Genomic DNA, 17,706 nt, shown 5'->3' on the forward strand with positions numbered 1-17,706 from the left:
CTTTCCTGGAATGGATCAGAGTGAAAAGTTGTTCTGCCTTTCAATTTGCTCTGCTTTTCATCATCTTGGGTGTAATCACAACACTTAGAAGGAAATGGCTCTGGAGATACATAGAATTTGGACTCTACACGTTTTTAACAGCTCCTGGGTCAGAGGCCAAGTAGGGAGATGCCAACAGAAGCATCTAAGCAAGGTGGACAGATGGACATCCTCTTTGCTTCTTTGCCAAGGGTGTAAAACCTCAGGGAGAGCCATACGTGTGCACCAGGAACAGCTGTCCCGTGTCAGGGCCCTGCTGTGAGCACACAGCTCCTGGCACCAGTGGATTCTGGGGAGCATCTTTGGTGCGAGATGGGTGAGGAGCAGGGTCACAGCGTGCTAATGAAGGAACATCACTGGGGCAAGCCCAGGTCCTGGCAGTGCGGCACAGCCTGCGTGCACCACAGCTCACCCTGATCAGCACTGACACATTCATCTGTTCCATGCCAGGCAATCCTGCCCTGAGCACAGACACTGCTCCTCCCAGCACCAGCACAGAGCTCCAATCTTAACAGCATCTCCTGAAGCACCTGAGGTGGGCTGGCCAAGTGCTTTATGCCTACATCCCAATGCTACACCTGTGCTTTGGTCTTCCTGCCACTCCACTGCTCAAGGGCAGAGGTAACATGCAGCTGCCAGAGGCTTGTTCCCCTCTCCAAGCTCTCTATGCCTACATAACGGGTGGACCAAGGATGAGTGGGACGAGGAAGCGAGCAAAGGAAAACACAAACTGAAAGTTTCTAGAGGCTGGAGAACGCCACAGCCAGGGATGAACCTCCCTTCCCTTACACCAGGACAGACAAAATAACTTTGCACTTTTATTGCCCATTGGCACCGTTTGGGCTGAGCCCCTCTCATTAAACTCCCAAAGAGGGCTGCATACTGACCCCACGTTCTCCCTCTGCATGGCTCACAACGAGCTGCAACCACCTCGGAAACAATACAAGGGCTGATCATGGAGCTTAGGGATGCCCAGACCCCCTGTTGGCCCCCAGCACCCGGGCTCCAGCTGCTCCACACTCACCCAGCCAACCAGCATCGCCTGCTCCAGGCTGTGCTGGGGACACCACAGCTCTGTCACCCCAGTGGTGTGAGCAGCCCCAAGGAATGGACACAGGCTCAAAGCACCGCAGCCATTCCAGGACGTGAAAGCTCCACGGTCTCAAGGATGGCTGGCAAAGCCACGGAGCTGCCCAGGGCTCAATGCAAACACAAGCAGCTACTGAGGGTTTGATCTATGTTTTGGTGCTTTTTTAAAGAGCGTGCTTAAATAGGAACTGGAAAAAGCCTTCACTCAGTGGGGAGAGAAGAAAGCTTCTCCAGACAGAAGCTCTGTGGAGTTTCAGTTTCTATTTAGAAGCCATTAAGGCCGGTGTGTTCATGCCTGGAAGTTAGACATCCTGTTCCAGGCTCTGGCCGCTAAAATAAGCGACCCAATTTGCAGAAGTGCTGGGCTGCAACAGCTTCCTTCTGACCTGGAGCTGCCAAATAAAATCGACTCAACTCCTTTTTTGTTTTTTTTTTTTTTTGCAGGCAGAGATATTATCATCAGAAAGACCTGCATGATTTTCAATCAAATACATACATACAAGGAAAGGAAGAGCGAATAAGGACAGTAGTATGGATTTCTTTGGGTTTGAAACAGCCTGCTTTCCTCTCTAAGTTCCAGTGCACCCCTAAGTACAACATTTCAAGAAAGATGTTTCTGTTTTACAGCAGATAGGAAGGACATAAGGGAGAATTCAGGTCCCAGGCTGCTCTGAAGTGCCACATGTCACCAGAAATAGTTACGATCCCCAGATAAGTCCTTCAGCAATCCCCCCCTCCTGTGAGCTGCTGTAGACTGAACTGAACTGCATTTCAAATTCATGTATTCTGAGCTTGTTAAATGCTGTTAAATTCGTTTTTTTCTCTCCATGTTACAGATACAAGCCCATGACATATTGTTGGATTCCCAAGCGCCCTTGAGGGATCTCCGCATCTTCCCATGTTTGCATGCGTTCAAACCAGCTAGGAGCACTCACACAACCCACGGTGCCTTACAGCAGCGCTACAGCAGAGGGTTAAGCTGATTCCCACCTCACTCAGCTCCTCCATCCCAGAGCGGTGCCCAATCTGCTCTCCTCTGGGAACTGGGAGGGCATCCTGCATGGGGCTGAGCGCCGCAGCGCCCGGCACGCAGCCACAGCTGATTGCGGCCTGATTAGTCTTAATCACTTCCTCTCTCTAAATGAGCATCCGCAGTGAAGGAAGGAGCGGAAGCTCCTCTCCTCTGATCGAGGCATGCTGCGTGCCCACGGCCTCACCCGAGGAAGGCAGCAATCCGGGGATGGCAGGGCTTCTGCTGCGCTTCCACCCCTGCATCCAGGGCACCTGGATGGGTGGATAGAGGGAGGGATGGAGGGAAAGGTGGATGAGATGAAGGAATGGAGAGATGGATGGGGGGAAGGAAGGATGGTTGGATGGGTGGATGGATGGAGAGAGAGATGGAGGGATAGAGAATGGGAGAAAGAGATGGAGGGAAGGATGGAGGGACGGTTGGTGGAAGAAATGGATGGATGGAGTATGAGATGGATGGAGGGAGGGATGGATGGATAGAGGAATGTAGAGGAACAGAATGGGAAAAAGAGATGGAGGGAAGGATGGAGGGATGGTTAGCAGGAGAAATGGATGGATGGAGTATGAGATGGATGGAGGGAGGGATGGAGGATGAGATAAATGGATGATCCATGGTTAACCTCTCATGAAAGACTTCTGTGGGGGTACCCTGCCTTGAGCACGCTCTAGGAGATGCCAGCAGAGCCCTACCATGTCTTGAGCACTGGTCAGGAATGGGCTGGGGCAGGTCCCACCAAACTGTTAATGTCAAAGCCAAGGGGAAGAGCATGGATGAGACAACAATGTATGGGGAACATCCCACTGGCTGAAGTCTTTCTGCCTCCAGCGTGTTCCTCGTGAGGAGCTACCTCCTCCACACTGCTAAAAGCAATAATGTACCTAAGATGATGTTTTGGTAGGGTCAGCACAAACACGAGAATTCACACGCCTGATGGAAAAAGACTTTCAGGTGAATAAGAAAACTAAGGAGACAAATGTCCTTGGCCATCCACACACAAATGAACATTTTTGGAAGGTACTTCGAGGACATCTGGGCCCTTCAGCTTGTTCCTGGCAGGATGGAAGGACAGGTGGGAGCTGGACAGGATGGTCTACGGTGGGTGAGGGGAATTGGCTGAGCAGGAGACAGAGGGAATGAGGAAACCCAAGAACATCTTGAGAAGGTGTCATTGGGATCATGGTAATGGCTGAGAGGCAAAGAAGGAAGGCTCAGAATGACAGAAATAGCAGCTGCCTCACAAGTTTATGGGCTGAGGGCTTGGGGTGACAAAGAGGCAGAGACTGGGGGAAGGAGAGCAGCTCAGCACCTGCTTCCAGCCACCCAGCTCAGTGACGGCAGGATCACCAGGCAGAGATGCCCGAGAAACAAGCTGAGAGGTGAAATCAGATGGAAGGAGATATATTAGGAACAGACACGCAGATTTACACATCGTGAGTGAGGAGGTGACAAACGGGTCCGTGGGATGGGAATGAAACTCTCACGAGGGAGCGGGGTGCGATGAGGGAAGAGCGGGGTGCGATGACGGTGTGGTGAGGGAAGACCCTTGCGGGACTCCGGCTGATGAAGGGACACGTGGGGACAGATGCTGGGGGTGGCCGGGGGACAGCCAGCGTCCGAGAAGTCCTGCTGAGCACGGGGAGCAGCCAGCTGCAAATGGCAGATTTTGCTAGAGTTGTATCTACATTTAGGCTGCCAAAAATACCTCCCCGCAGATTGGATGTCTTTAATTAAAAGGATGTCTCCTGCCGCCCGGCGTGACGCAGAGCTCGCCCTGCTCACGGGGCTCTGCACGGCACCGCGGGGGCTGTCCCACGGGCAGCTCATCCCTACGTGCATCCTCCTGCACTCTGGGCAGTGCTTTGCATAGTCACTCACGGGCTCAGAGCATAGGAGGGGAACGGACCCCCTTTCCTGTTCTGGCTTCCCTCCTTTCTTCCCTCCAAACTGAGAACGCCTTCCTTCTCTTTCCTCCTCCACCTTCGAGTGCAAAGATTTAGCTAATTTCTTCTATGAATAGCACACGAGTAGCCATAGCAACATCACCCTGCCAACCTCACCACCTCCACTGCCTCCGTGTCCCCAGCACCCCGTTCCTCTCACCCTCCCTCGCACCTCCCCAGGGAACATCTGGGGTTCCAGCCCTTTCCCACCCCATTGCTCATAAACCCAGCCTGGCCACTGGGAGAAGGCCACCTCCTTCCCAAGGTTCTTTCTCCCCCACCATAGCCCAAGAGCCCCCTATGCCCATCAAGAACTGCTGCTTCCACCAAGACAGTGCCCACCTCCTCTTGGTGCACAGGAGGAGCTGTAACAACAGGTTTTTGTGCATGGAAAAACACCACCTTTGGTGACACATTTGCAGTCCTGGACAGGCAGTGAGGTCCTTTTCCCTACTTTCTATTTCTCATCCACAAAATGCCTCTGTCCAGGAGGTCCACAAAAGCCCAGCATGTTCCAGAGCTGCTCCAACCACCCTGTGTGACCCTGATCCCAGGAGAGGGGAGAAGGCAGACAGCAGGATGCAATCTGCTCACAGGGAGGGTACCTCTGGCTATGCATGGTTGGCAGATCTGGGGCTGCTCCTATAGTTGGAGAATGCATACCAGCCACCCTTATACAGCCGTACCCTTCCTGGAAAGGAGGCGCTCGTGCCCAGAGCCACCCTAAATATGCACCAAAATGCCAGCGAGCCCTTCTGAAACCCCATGGGAGACTCTGCTCTGGCTGCCAGCTTCACACGGGGGATATGGGCTGCAGGGATGGCCCTTCCCTTAAGGACCAGCCCTGGATAAGGGGTTCCAATGTGGCCGAGCATCCTGGCACAGCACTCCCAAGCATCCGTGGGCGGCACTTTGCGGGGAGAGGAGGGGTTTGGAGCACTTGGCTCCTCTCGCTGCTGCTGCGCATCGGCACCGATCGCGCTGCCATTCCTCCCCCAAAGCTGGGAGTCCTCCTCTCACCCCAGCACGGCAGGGAGGGGGGGGGCTCGTGTCCCCAAGCAGCGAGTGAGGGGGATGAGGTGGGTGCGGGGATGGATGTATTAAGAGGTGGAGAAGGGAACAATGGGGAGCGGTGATGGCAGCAAAAGCGCAGGAGACGGGGAGTAATAAACGGTGAGATAAGGGAGGAGAAATGGAAGAGATCTCCAAAGGGAGAAAGGAAGGGGGAAGGAAAGCAAAGCAGAAAGAAATGAGAAACCCAGAGCTGAGAGATTTCCTCTCTCCCTGTAGTCAGGATTAAGGGTTCTCAATTACTGGCATTGCCTGAGCAAGCTAATTTGTGTCCTGGAGAAGGGGAAAGGCAGCAGGAGGAGGCATGGGTCGATGCTGGAGCTGTGCTGGGTGCTGGGCAGCACGTGTGGGCATGGCTACACGCCGTGGGGCTGCACACGGGCTCCATGAGGACGTGTGATGTCAGTGAGCATGCAGCACCATACGCAGCACTGAGCACGTTCCCTGTGTCACAGCAGGCACATGCACTGGGTGCAAGAAAGGGGAGAAAAAGGATTGAGAGCGGGGAAGCTCGCAGGGAGGAGAGCAGGTCCTGGCTGTTGGGGAAGCCTCCTGGCTCTGCCTCCCACCTCTGCTGCTGGAAGTGCTTCCAGGGACAGGGACACCACTTAAAGGGGCAGCTTGGAGGTGGCAGATTGCCTCTCCCCACTGCTCTCGGGGTATGGATCAGAAGGGGAGCATGGCCGAGCTTTGCTCAATGCACACATCTGCTACACACCAGGGAGCGTCCTGTGTGCTCTGACACAGGCAGTGCACACTGCACACACGACGTGGTACACATGCAGATCCCACTATGCTCACACAGCCTCACGCGCTGGCATCCTCCGTCACTGGCAATGCAGCGAGGAGGCACTGATTCCTTCATCTCAGTGCTAAAGCTGAGTAGAGGTCCCCCAGTGTGGACCCAGGACTCAGTGGCAGCACCACAAAGAGACAATGCTTTCCCTTCCACCATTGCAGCACACGACAGCTCCCCTGCCCAGCGCCGCGCAGTGCTGCAGCTGCCACTGCCTCCCCTGCAATCATCCCTGGGCCAGATCTTCCCTGCAAGCGGGAGGGGAGCATCCATCTCCAGTTCCCTGCTCCTGCCCAGGAATGGATGCTCTGCACTGGATGCTCTGCACTGGATGCTCTGCACTGGACAGAGCAAAGCAAAGAGATAGCAAAGGGAAGCTGAAAAGCGTTGGCCAGGAATCAGCAGGCGAGAGAGAGACGAGGCTGATTTTGATGCAAAGAGTGGCAGAGAAGCAGAGAGAAGCAGGAGAGGGCTGATAGGAAGGTGCTGGGGTTTGGGGGCTCTCTGTAAATGTCTCCTGAGCATATCAGCCTGGAATCAGATTATTTCGACCAGAGCTACAGACTGAGACAGTAATGAAGAAAAACACGGGAAGGGAAGCAGGAGGTTGTGCCTTCCAAGGGGAAAGGAAGAGAGAATTCCCATTGATTCCTGTGTGCCTGCCTGCCTCGGCGTCTTGAAATAATAATTAGAAGGATCAATAAGAAATCATGTGAGGTTTGAAGATAATGAATGAAAGGAGCAGAAGAAGCAAACTGAAATGCCTTTCTCTAAAGCACAGTAAATTGTTTTTCAGGCAGGGTCTAGCCTCCATTTTAATGCTTTGCAAACAGCTCCAACCATTTTCTAAGCTTGCTTGTGGGTTCAAAACAAGACTGGTCTCTCCATTTAGAGGAGAAACACAGGCTGGGAACGGGTCCTGGAGGAGAACACTAATAAAATGAACGAGTGTGGGAAGAAATGGAGGCAATGAAATGGGGCAGAAAGCACACAGCATGCTGGCGACCAGAGAAGGGTTACGTAATAATCTTTGGGAGCGGGGACGTAGCAGCAGAGCGAGGAAACCACAACTCAACGGCAAGCGGGTGCCGGTCCATGAGCCCACGAGGCTGCTTGGTGGCAGCGTGCCCCACACCTGCAGAGTGCAACACCACGGGACACCCTCGATGGTACCAAGGCTCCAGGCAACGGCACTGTAAGCAGCAAGGATGGCAAGTGGGTGCCCCAAATCCATTCTACCTGCTACCTGCCCTGTGCCAGGCAAGACCCAGCCGTGCCCCGTCCCAGCCGTGCCCCAGAGATGCTCTCCAGCGCACAATACCTACGTTAGGTGGGATCGCAGCACTCGGCCTGAGTGATGGAAATAGCCAACCAAAGCAATGATGATGGCCAATCCGAGCGATGATGATGATGGCCAACCCGAGTGATGATGATGATGATGGCCACCGACCGCAACAACGACAGTGTTCACAATCCAATATGCCGGCATCGCCCACCACGGCCCCACTGCTCCTTAGAGGACCCCCCAGCAGCCATCCACCCCACTCCATCCAAAGTGCCAGGGAACCGCAACGTGCTGCCGGCCCGTACCTGCTCGTACCAGTCGCGGCTCGAACACGTGCACTCGGGCCACCAGCCCGGACCACTCCCGTTCACCTTGGGCGCGCTCTTCCCCGGTGGCGGCGGCGGAGGCTTCAATGCAGCGGCATCGCGGGCAGGGGGCCCCAGCTTGGCCTTACCGCGGGCAGCAGGCGCGGCCCCCCCCGGTGCCGGCAGGGTCTGAGAGCCGTAGCCACTGTAGCCGTACTGCTCGTGCTGCCACTCGCCGTAGGAGGGAGGCTCCATGCGCCGCAGGGCCGCCATCCGCGTCACCTCGTAGCACTCGGGGCACTTGCAGCAGTGGTGGTGCTTGTGCATCGCTGCCCTCACACCATAGAGCCGGCAGGGTGGGAGGGAGGGAGGGAGGGAGCGGGAGGCGGCGCGGAGGGATGCGCGCAGGGAGACAGGGAGGGAGGGATGCTCGGGGGGCGGCAGCGGCCCCCGCCCCGCGCCAGGCGCGCCCCCGGCCCCGATAAGCAGGAGGGGTTACGGAGCAGGGAGGCTCCGCGGCGTCGCGCCGCTCACTCCCGGGGCGGTTCAGTCCCTGCGCGGGGCTCCGCTCCGCTCGGCTGCATGGGGCGGCTCGGCACGGTCCGGTTCGGCGCGGTTCAGCCCGGTCCGGCGCGTCGCGGCTCGGGAGCGCGGAGCGCGGCACCTGCGGCGGCGCGGAGCATCCTCCGCCTCTCCCCGCCGCTCCCCGCCAATCTGCGCCGCGGAGCCTCCGCGCACCGCCCCGCACCGCCGCCCCCGGAGCGCCGCCGGGGAAAGGCGGGGGATGAGGGGCAGCGCGGCCGGGGGTTCCCGCAACCGAAGGGCAGTTTCTACTCCGGCAGCAGTGCCAAAACCCGCCCGCAAGACGCCGTGCCGTGCAGCCCCACGGCCTGCTCAGCCCCGCTTCGTGCCCCGCTGCTCCCCAGCACCTCGTGCTTGTGGGAATCCAGAAACCCTTTGCTCAACAGTTCCCTGTCTTGCTTGCAGCTGTCCTCACCCCATCCCCATCCCCTGCTCTGCACACTCAGGTGCATCCCCACATCAGCTCTCATCCCGCTGTGCTCTGTTACTGTGCACTCCTGCACCGCACCCTGAAGTTGCTGCCTGTGAGCCCCTTTTTGGAGTGTAGAAACACCTAGGGCCTTCGCTGGGCCTTCCAACTACTTCTATCAGAGGATGGTAAGAGCAGAGTGTTTGAGGCTGCTGAAATCCTCACTTGTGCAGAAGGGCATCTCAGCGGTTCCACGCTTCTGGCGCAAAAGATCAGAAGGGAGTCACTCTCACAACTCAAAGGGTAGAAAGGAAGACCACTGCAGAAAACCTTATCTGACTCATTAAGGAAAAGCTGAGCCTGGCCTTCTAATTATTAACAGCTGTAATAAGATCCGTGTTGTTCCAGGAGCCCTGAGTCCTCACTGTGTGGTGCAGTCCGTCCTCCCCAGCACTGGCTGCAATTCACTGCCTCTGGGCTGCCCAAGTTGCCTCTGTTACAGCGTGGATGCTACAGTCATATGCTGCTCCTGATGACACGGAGCTGTGACACGTTCACACTGAAATCCCCTGGCTTGAAGCTTAGGACAGCTGTAAGGGGCAAGGGACTGCTATACACAGACCACAGCAAGCCTTGTAGGAATGGGCAGGCGGTCAGCAACTGCTGCCTGAGCATTGAGGGACAAAGTCCATCTTGGCTACCCAGAACCTCTGAGATCTGGGTCACTCCAGCATTAGGGATGTGCCCAGAATGTGCACGCTGCCCTGCTCCTGATGTGGCTCTGTTCACTCAGTCCTGCAGTGAGGACAGGTAAGGACATGGGCTTTCACTTAGAGGAGAGAGTGTGAAAGCAAAGGACGAGACCTGGTAGGGAAAAATGCTTTAATAAGAACTGAAATAAACAATTAAGAGAAGCACTGGCTCTGTTTTTCCTCTAGCAAGTCTATGCCTGCACCTCCTGCTTCCTCCCCCAGCTCACTTATCTATAGGTATCCCATTGCCACATACAGACAGAGGCCCCATACTTCCCTTGAGCCTCACAGAGTCCTCCCCATCTTGCACCTCCCCGCCTGCTTTTCCTGCTTTAGCTCTGTTCTGTCCTTGGTGCGAGGGTTGCTTCATTCCTCCTCATTTATGATGAGCCACACGTGTCATCTGCCAGCCCCAACCAAGAGGATTATAATCCTGGTTGCTGCCTGCACTGCTCCCTGAAGCACCGTGTGGGGCTCAGGATGCGTTACCAGGCTCATGAGGAGGTCGGTGTGGGGCCAAATGCACTTCAAGGAACCCAAGCACTCTCCAACCCGCTCTCCTCTTCCTACCAAAGCCTGCCCGTCTTATTTAAATGTGGCTTTGGCAGCTGCTCTTTTTTTCAGGTGCTAATTTCAGCAAAGCATCAAGAAATCCCAGAGCTGGTGCTATTTACACGGCACGAAGGTGGCGCGGCTTTAGTGGGAGCTGCCGGCATCTCAGCCCCTGCCGTCACTTCCTTCCTCTCACACGAAGTCCTGCGGGAAGAGGAAGGCAAGTGTGAGGGATGGGCACCGACCACTGCAAGGTCAGCGTGAAAGAAGGGATTGGAGCCAGCTCAGAAGGGTTTGGTTCACCTGCAGCTTTCCTAGGAATGGAGGATGCTTGCAGTGTGCTCGGCCCCCAGCGCGACCGCCGCTGCTCCAAAGCCATGCACTAGCTAGAGCATAGGGGTTAATGGAAGGTATCACCCTTGTAACGCTGTGGAGGATGGGATCCTGAGCTCTCAGCGCTCTTGGCACAGTTGCCAAACAAATTAATTCTCCTCCAGGGCAAAACTGTTTTCATTTTATTAATGAGCGCTGATCCACTGCCCAGTGCCACAGTTCCATCTCCTCTCTTGTGGCAGCAACTTCATGAGGCTCTTCGATCAGCATCAAGAGCTGCCTTCCGCAGTTGCAATCGCAGCAAACGAGCTATGAAATATTCCCTGCTTTGCTGATGGTGCTGAGCACCACAGCTTCACGCCGGGGACCAACAGTAGGTCCCCATGGAACAGCCTGAGTTCTCTTTGTGCAGAGGCTCTGTTTAGCAGCAAGCAATTGCAGTGGGCATGGTGCATGGACGCAGCCTCTCTGCTCAGCTCCTGCCCTGAAGCTCACACTCCTGCTCACAGGGCAGAGGGCTTTGGGGTGGTCTGCAATGCATAGCCACAGGGGAATCATATCATGCATTTCAGAGCTAAACTGCAGTTTTAAGCGTCAAAGGCACAGCTGGAAGCCCATAAAAACAGGGAAAAGGCCCTTACCTCGAATTAAATATTAACATGACTCAGTTCTGCACAGGCATGGCAATAAAGCACTGCCACGTCCCATGGGCTCCGGGTGCCCACTTGCATTGTCCCTATAATCAGCGGGTCAGGGCGGTCAGCCATCCAGGGTAGCAGCGTTCTGTTGTACGTGGGGACCCAGCGGTGACCAGAACCAGCCCCGATGAACGGCAGGTGGTCGACCGCCCCGGCTCGGCCCTACATTTCTGCACCGCCGCGTCCCCTTTAAGGGAGCGAGTGCAGCTCGGAGTTTCTGAATGGCTGTCCCCGCCCCCCGCCCGCCTGCCCGCCGCTCAGCCAATCAGCGGCCGTGCCGCAGGGCCGCAGCCGGCTCATGGGCCTCTCTTAAAGGCGCAGTGTCTCTTTTAAACTCTTCCCCTCCGTCGCCTGCACGCAAAGAGCAGAAAGGAGTGTTTAGGAAGCCCTGAGGTGACCTTGAAACGTGCGCCCACGCGTGGGGCAGACAGAAGGTGCAGCTCAGGCTGACAGAGGCACAGACGCACTGACAGACAGCCGTGTGTCAGCACTGACCCACCTGGCACAAGCCCGGGGTGACAGGTGACTCTCCCCACCTGCAGGCTGGGACACAGCAGCTCAGGTCCCAGGGTCTGGCTGTTGTGGGAGGCTCATGGATGTGTGACAGCAGAGAACTGGGACAGAGGCTCTATTGCCACACTCTTGCACCAAACCAGCCCCACGAACACACTCCTACAGCTCCAAAAAGGCACAAAACCTCCCTGTAAAAACACCTTGAGAGAGCTTACAAAACACGCCCCTGCATGCATGGGACACAGCAACATGGCACGCAGGGACCTGATGGCATCAGTGATGATGCCGGCTCAGGAGCAGGCTGTGCCTCCCTAGCACCTCAGTGCATCCTCCCCTTGGCTGCTTTATGCAAACTCTCCTGCATGTGATCTGCAGGAACCTGGCTGCGAAGTGACCCAGTCTGAAAATGACCCTGAAAGGGGAAGAGACATGTGGCAGGACATGGCTGTGACGCTGGCAGAGCTGAGTCCAGCTCCGGGTATGCACAGGTGGGTGCCTGATGGTGAGGCTGGACACAATGCTCTGTATGCCAGTGCTGCGGGCACCAGAATGCCTGAGCTGTGCCAGCCCTGAGAGCTATCTAGGCCACAGAGCACAGGGGTCCTTTGCCTGAATCTCAATGCTTGGAACGATTTCTTAGGTGCAAAGCCAGCAAAGTTCTTGCACGATGCTGAATGCTTGCAGGCTGCGTGGTTACAACGGGTGCTGGAGTGAATCCGTGCATCCCTGCAGCAGGGCTCTGGGTTGGCCTGAAACCATTGCTGCAGCCACGTGTGGTGCAACCACTTTGGAGCAGGCAGAGCAGTGCAAGAGGCAGCAGCACGTAGCAGAAAGCCTTAAAACAGGGTCACACTCAGATTCACAAAAGGGACAATTCCCAAACCTGCACTCATCCACTGCCCTCATTCCCCTGCAGATTCCCCTATCTCCTACAAAAGCCACAGATAATGGACCTCTCAGCACAGCTCAGAGCTTATCCTCCAAATCCCAAAGACTAAAAACCCTCCTGAGCAGTTATCACGGCTGCTCTATTTATAACAGCACTGGTGATGCCTCTTTCACCACCATTCTGATTCCATCCTTCCCGACACCATTAAGATGCAGAAACGTTTGGAAGGCTCCAGCTAGGAAGCAGCTGGCCTACCAGGCTCTGCCTTCCAGCCCAGTTTGTTCCTTTGACAAAATGGAGAGGGGAGCCCATTTGCTTTGCAGAAACACACCTGATTTATAATCGGCCTCCAGAGACCAGCATCAAAGGTACTTCAGTCCCCATCCTGCTCAGGTGGTCTCAGCTCCTGCTTTCAGAGCTAAGCCCTGGGAAAGCTTGAATCTCAATGCTTACATAATGCCCCCTGCTCTGAGGAGGTCAATGAAGCACGGATCTGGAAAGATGGACTCAGAGAGCAGCTGAGTGATGAAAGCATAGCTGTCTATGGGGCAACCCCAGCACTGCACGCGCTCGTACTATTACCAAACAAAATAACTGCCAAACAGCAACGATGACTTGAATGAATGGACAGACCAACAGCCCCATCCCCAGCAGAACCCTCCTGTGCTGCATAGCCAGAAAAGCCTTACAGCCTGCTGTGGATCTTCCTTTTGCCACTGGTTTTAGACAGAAAGTCCCTGAATAGAGCAGGAACAGATGGCTCCACGTGATCTGTGTTTGACAGGCTGGTGGCTCCATCAAATTCATCCTTTGCTAAAGCTGTACATCGAGCTGGGAGAACTGAAGTCTAAGCATCTCCTTGTTCATCTCTGCAGCAAGAATAGCAAGAGCCTCTAGTAAAGCTGAAGCCATTCAACCCCAAAACGTCCACCGAAGTGACAGCTCTCCCTGACACAGCCCATGCTGAAATCCCCTTTTCACAGCAGCATCCTCCAGACGCGGGCAGCGGCTGCCCAGCTGGGTGTCTGTGCTGCAAGGGCTGATGTGCATGGCTGAGTGACAGCAGACGGATGGACAGACAGATGGACATCCTCAGTGCTTTGGCATTCGAGGGGAAGCAGACAAGCCTGGTGGTGCTGACGGGGCAGCCCCCGAGCTGGGGGTCAGGGCAGAAACGTGCATCTTCTTCAGCACTGACAGCAGCAGGGAGGGAGTTCCTGAGAGCCTGCATGGCTAGGCCACGTCCTCCCTGCGATGGCAGGAAGGGGACATTTTTGGCCTTTGCCAAAACAGCCTCCAGCTGGCACACGGGGGCACACTCCCATGCGCCCACGGCTAGGTGAGAGGCAGCACCTCTGCGGGCAAGGTTTCCCATCCACCGGCAATGCAGAAGCACACGAGGCACAACCGCTTGCTGAAGCAGCTCCTCCTTCACTCTGAGAGCTGCTGGCACTCAGCATCGCCTGTTGGGATCGGCATCGCCGTGCGGGGAGGGACGCGCAGGGCAGGCTGCGGTGGCACGGTGACAGAGATGAAGTCAGAGCGGCTCCGTGAGGGGCCGAGCAGCGCTCCCTCGCAGGCGCAGCGTTTCTGCTCATCAACGGTATTGTTCCTCCTGCATTCATCGCTCCAGCTGGCTGCTCTCTGCTCCCCGAGCCGGGAGAGGGGGGTGGGAGGGTGAGGATGATGCTTTCAAAGAGACGAAGCCTTCCTGCCACCCCCTGGGCGCAGGCGAGCAGCGCTGCAGGAACAGCCTCGGGTTCCCCGCACTGAAGCCCCAAAAACTAAAGCAGAGAAAGGCTGACGCGGAGGATTTGGCTGATAAAACCCCACAGAGCGTGCAGGATTGTGCATCCACGGGGTGTTGCAACTATCTGCATCCCTCTGTGGGCTGAACATCGCTTTCATGGAGGGATGGATTCCATGGAGGGACGGCTTCAGCCTCCGAAGCACACCGACGTTGTGTGTGCCGGTCCTGCTTCCTGAGCAGCAGCCATTTGCACGGCACGGGGCTGCTCGGAGTGCACGGAGCTGTGCCAGCAGACAGAACATTTCCTGTTCCTGGAAGCATTGGTGCAGACAGGCCATTCGTTTCTCGTGCGCCTTCCTGACTAAGGCAGGTTACAGTCACTTCCACTCTGCCATTACCACTGCAGGCAGGGGAGAGGCTGGAGCCAGGACAACAGAAAACTTATTTACAATGATGGATGCAGTAAGAGAAGCAGGCAAGACATGCCAGCTTGTCTCCTTGCCTCTTCTCAGCTGTGAGATATCCACTGAAGCCCTTGCTCGTGGGCTGATAGCACAAGGGATGCAGCTGCTCTGCCCTGCCTTGGCGCCCAAGTGCCCTATTATCATTGATTATAATCTATTATAAAAGCTTCCTCCATTCTTCTAAGTGCCATTTGCAACTCAAGTGCTTTAGAAATACAGCACCAAAAGCCAGGAACAAGAAGCCACCAAATAGCTGGGCAGGAGTTGGGTGTGGAGGGTCATCCAGTCCCATGACATCCTGCATACAGGGATGCAGGACAAAGCGGGTCTTCAGCAATAATGATGATGTTCAGATGAGGACAGCTGAGGGATGGGGCTCATCTCCATGGCCAACCCTTCACCTCCCAGCTTGGGATGTTTTCAGTTCGGTTGTGCCTTTGGAGAGGAGCAGCTCCGAGCCTGCACTGCTCCAAGCTTCCTGCACTGCTTGGTCCCTGTGCCCACAAGAGCTGCCCCATGGACAGAAGAGCCCCAAGCACGACCAAGCACTGCACAGCAACATCCCAAAGGTCTTCCCTCCAGGCCCCTGCTCTGCATCCATCCAGGTTGGAAAAAGGAAAAAGTGTGGGTGTGAGTGCTCTGGCTGAAGGCGCCCATCACCCCAACCTGACCCCAGACAAGGAGGAGGTTGAAAAGAAAAGGAATACTTCAGAAAAGAATGACAGGAACGATTTCAGGGCTGGAACAACACTGAGCGAGTGAGGAAGCCAATCTGTTTAGTTTATCTAAGGGAAAGTTAAGAGGGAACACAGACGCATCTATAAATACCGACATGTTGGGAACAGTTCTGATTGCTGTGGCCCTTTATCCTGGCAAACAAAGGCAGCAAAACCTCCTGGGGCTGGGAGCTAAAGAGAGAGGAATCCAGGCTAGCAGTAAAGTGCACATTTTTAATGGAAAGGATAAATAACCATCAGGAGAGCCAGATTATCACACAGCAGATTCCCCACCATGTCTCAAAATCAAGGGGAGGTGTCTGCATCTCAGCCAGGTGTGTGAGGCTGAATGCTGTGCTTGTAGATTCTTGCCCCACATCCAGGAGTGCAGCCCAGGGACACCAGGGTGGAACACAAAGAGGAAGGCTCCATTTGAAATCCCAGTGGATGAAGTAATAAAAACAGGTGAATTGCCAGCATGTGCAAAGTTTTTACTGCTGAGACCACCACCAAGGGCGGGCTGATTGCAGACTGCACCTCTTGTCTCCATTTAATCACAGTCCCCAATATTCCAGCACTGATAAGGATTTGGTGAGTGTTTGAAGACGCAGAGAGGAGGGAGAGGAAAAGGAGAAATTCAACAGTAAGGAAAAAAAAATGGGGCATCACCCATTTTATTGCAGTCTAAAGTGAGAAGGGAAACATTTAAAACGGGAAGAAAAGCAGCAGTGTGATTTTCACATTTAAAATAATTTGGAAGAAGAATCCAAGCTAGCAAACAAGGACTGATTAAAGCTGTGCCAAGAAAAACAAAGCCTTCGTGTTATTTTACGTCTGGTGAGCTCCATCCATCACAGCCACTCCATCCCTCCCTAAAGGCTCACAGTGCATTTTGCCCTTCACTCGTCCCTACAACCAACATCAGGAATGGAGCCCACGCGACGCGCTCACACCAGGAGGGAGCTGAGATTTACGACCCACATCCAGATAGATGGCAAACAGCAGAGAAATGCTCCTGGTATGCTGAGGAATGGACCTGCCATTGAGGAGCTTGGAGAAAAAGGTGAAAATACGCGAGGTGGGAGTAAGATGGAGATATATGGGGACGGGGCTGGGAGGATTTCCATCCTGCGCCGCGTCCATCTGCCTTCCCACCGCTGACACTGGACCACACGAGCGCTAAAGCGCGGGGATGCTGTTAGTGTTATTGCCACGCTTCCCAGCCTGAGCATCACCGTCCCAATGGGAAGAGCCCAAGGAAACGCCAGCCCCAGGCACCTTCCCAGCCCCATCCCGCAGTGCTATGGGCACGCAGCCCCGGTGCTGCCCCCGCGGTGGCAGCCGGTGGCCGGGTGGGACGCGGTGCGGGGGCTCACCTGTGGCAGGGCACTGCGGGAGCCCAGCACCAGGCTGCAGACGCTGGTCGGTGCCTCCGTCCGGCGTGCTGTCACCCTCACCAGCCTTGGGGGAGTCCCCGGTGTCACCGCCAGCAGCCTTTGCTCACCATCCTGGGCTGGTGGCTGCAATGAGACCCGGGACATAGAGGTGGGTAGGGGAGGGCTGCGAGCCCCTGGGATGCATACAGGGCAGGGAGACCCCGCTGTTGGCTGTTGGTGGATGATTTTAGGTCCCTTCCAATTCAACCCATTCTATGTTCCAGCAGTGTGAGATGTCTCTGTGCATCTCTGGGGAAAGAAGGAGGGATGTGATGGTGTCCGTGTGCTTGGGCAGGCGGACCGCACTGCTGAGAAAGGGTCTCTTGCAGCCCCAGAAAACTAAATAGGATCCTGGTGTCTGTAGCTACAGAAATAAGTCATAAACCCGCTGAAAACTCATCCAATGCCATAGACCAGATCCAGAGCTGTGAGGTAAGGATTGGAGCAGGCCTGGAAAAGCAAAACTGCCCCTACCCCATCAAGGCAATTCAATTTGCTTTTGTGCCTGTGAGACAACTCGGAGCCTATTGCTCAGTCGCTGTCTCTCTGCCTGGTATTGCTTAAAAGACTGTTGGAAATTAAAGAGAATGCAAATAAGAGACGTGGAAGTTATCAGAGAACTGGAAAAAATCCTGAAAAAGGAAACTTGAAAGGCCTAACTTCAGTTATCAAAAGCAGCTTGCAAGGTAGCTCAATCAGAGCCCCAGTAACCCACAGCAGAAAGCAGAGCTAGAGCTGAAGTCGTTTGCATTAGGAATAATTCAATTAACGCTCATGAATGAGAGATGTTGCCTAATTATTGAGGCAAGCTGTGACAGAGGAGGTGTGGAAACACGCTGCTGGCATTGGAGCCGATGCCAAACTGTCCCCTTTGCAGGGAATGGAGCGGCTCTTACCTCGGGGGGGCCGTGGGGCTCTCTGGGGCTGAGGTGCTGGGCTGTGCCACGATGCACTGCTGGGCTGGGAGGCTGCAGGGGTGCTGAGCGCAGTGTGAAGTCGTAGAATTCGTGGATATCTGCAAAACAGCACAAGAAACATCATCAGGAGTGGGCAGAAA

The 17,706-nt window shown here is 55.3% G+C and overlaps 1 protein-coding gene and 1 long non-coding RNA gene across 2 annotated transcripts in view; both read right to left on the reverse strand.

Annotated features, from left to right (window-relative positions):
* DLG3 (discs large MAGUK scaffold protein 3) overlaps positions 1 to 17,706 on the reverse strand; it is a 55,284-nt gene that overhangs the window by 33,153 nt on the left and 4,425 nt on the right. Inside the window, 2 exon segments of the mRNA XM_042824958.1 lie at positions 16,590 to 16,733; positions 17,546 to 17,664. Coding sequence (XP_042680892.1) covers positions 16,590 to 16,733; positions 17,546 to 17,664 — 263 coding nt within the window.
* Positions 9,415 to 11,103, reverse strand: LOC122163611. The gene is made up of 2 exons (XR_006170011.1): positions 10,825 to 11,103; positions 9,415 to 10,054 (listed from the first exon to the last, which is right to left on the reverse strand). It is a non-coding gene; the product is annotated as an uncharacterized LOC122163611 (long non-coding RNA).

Source organism: Centrocercus urophasianus, unplaced genomic scaffold (genome assembly GCF_019232065.1).
Source record: "Centrocercus urophasianus isolate 14NV4802_14NV808 unplaced genomic scaffold, USGS_Curo_1.0 seq_24, whole genome shotgun sequence".
NCBI lineage: Eukaryota > Metazoa > Chordata > Aves > Galliformes > Phasianidae > Centrocercus > Centrocercus urophasianus.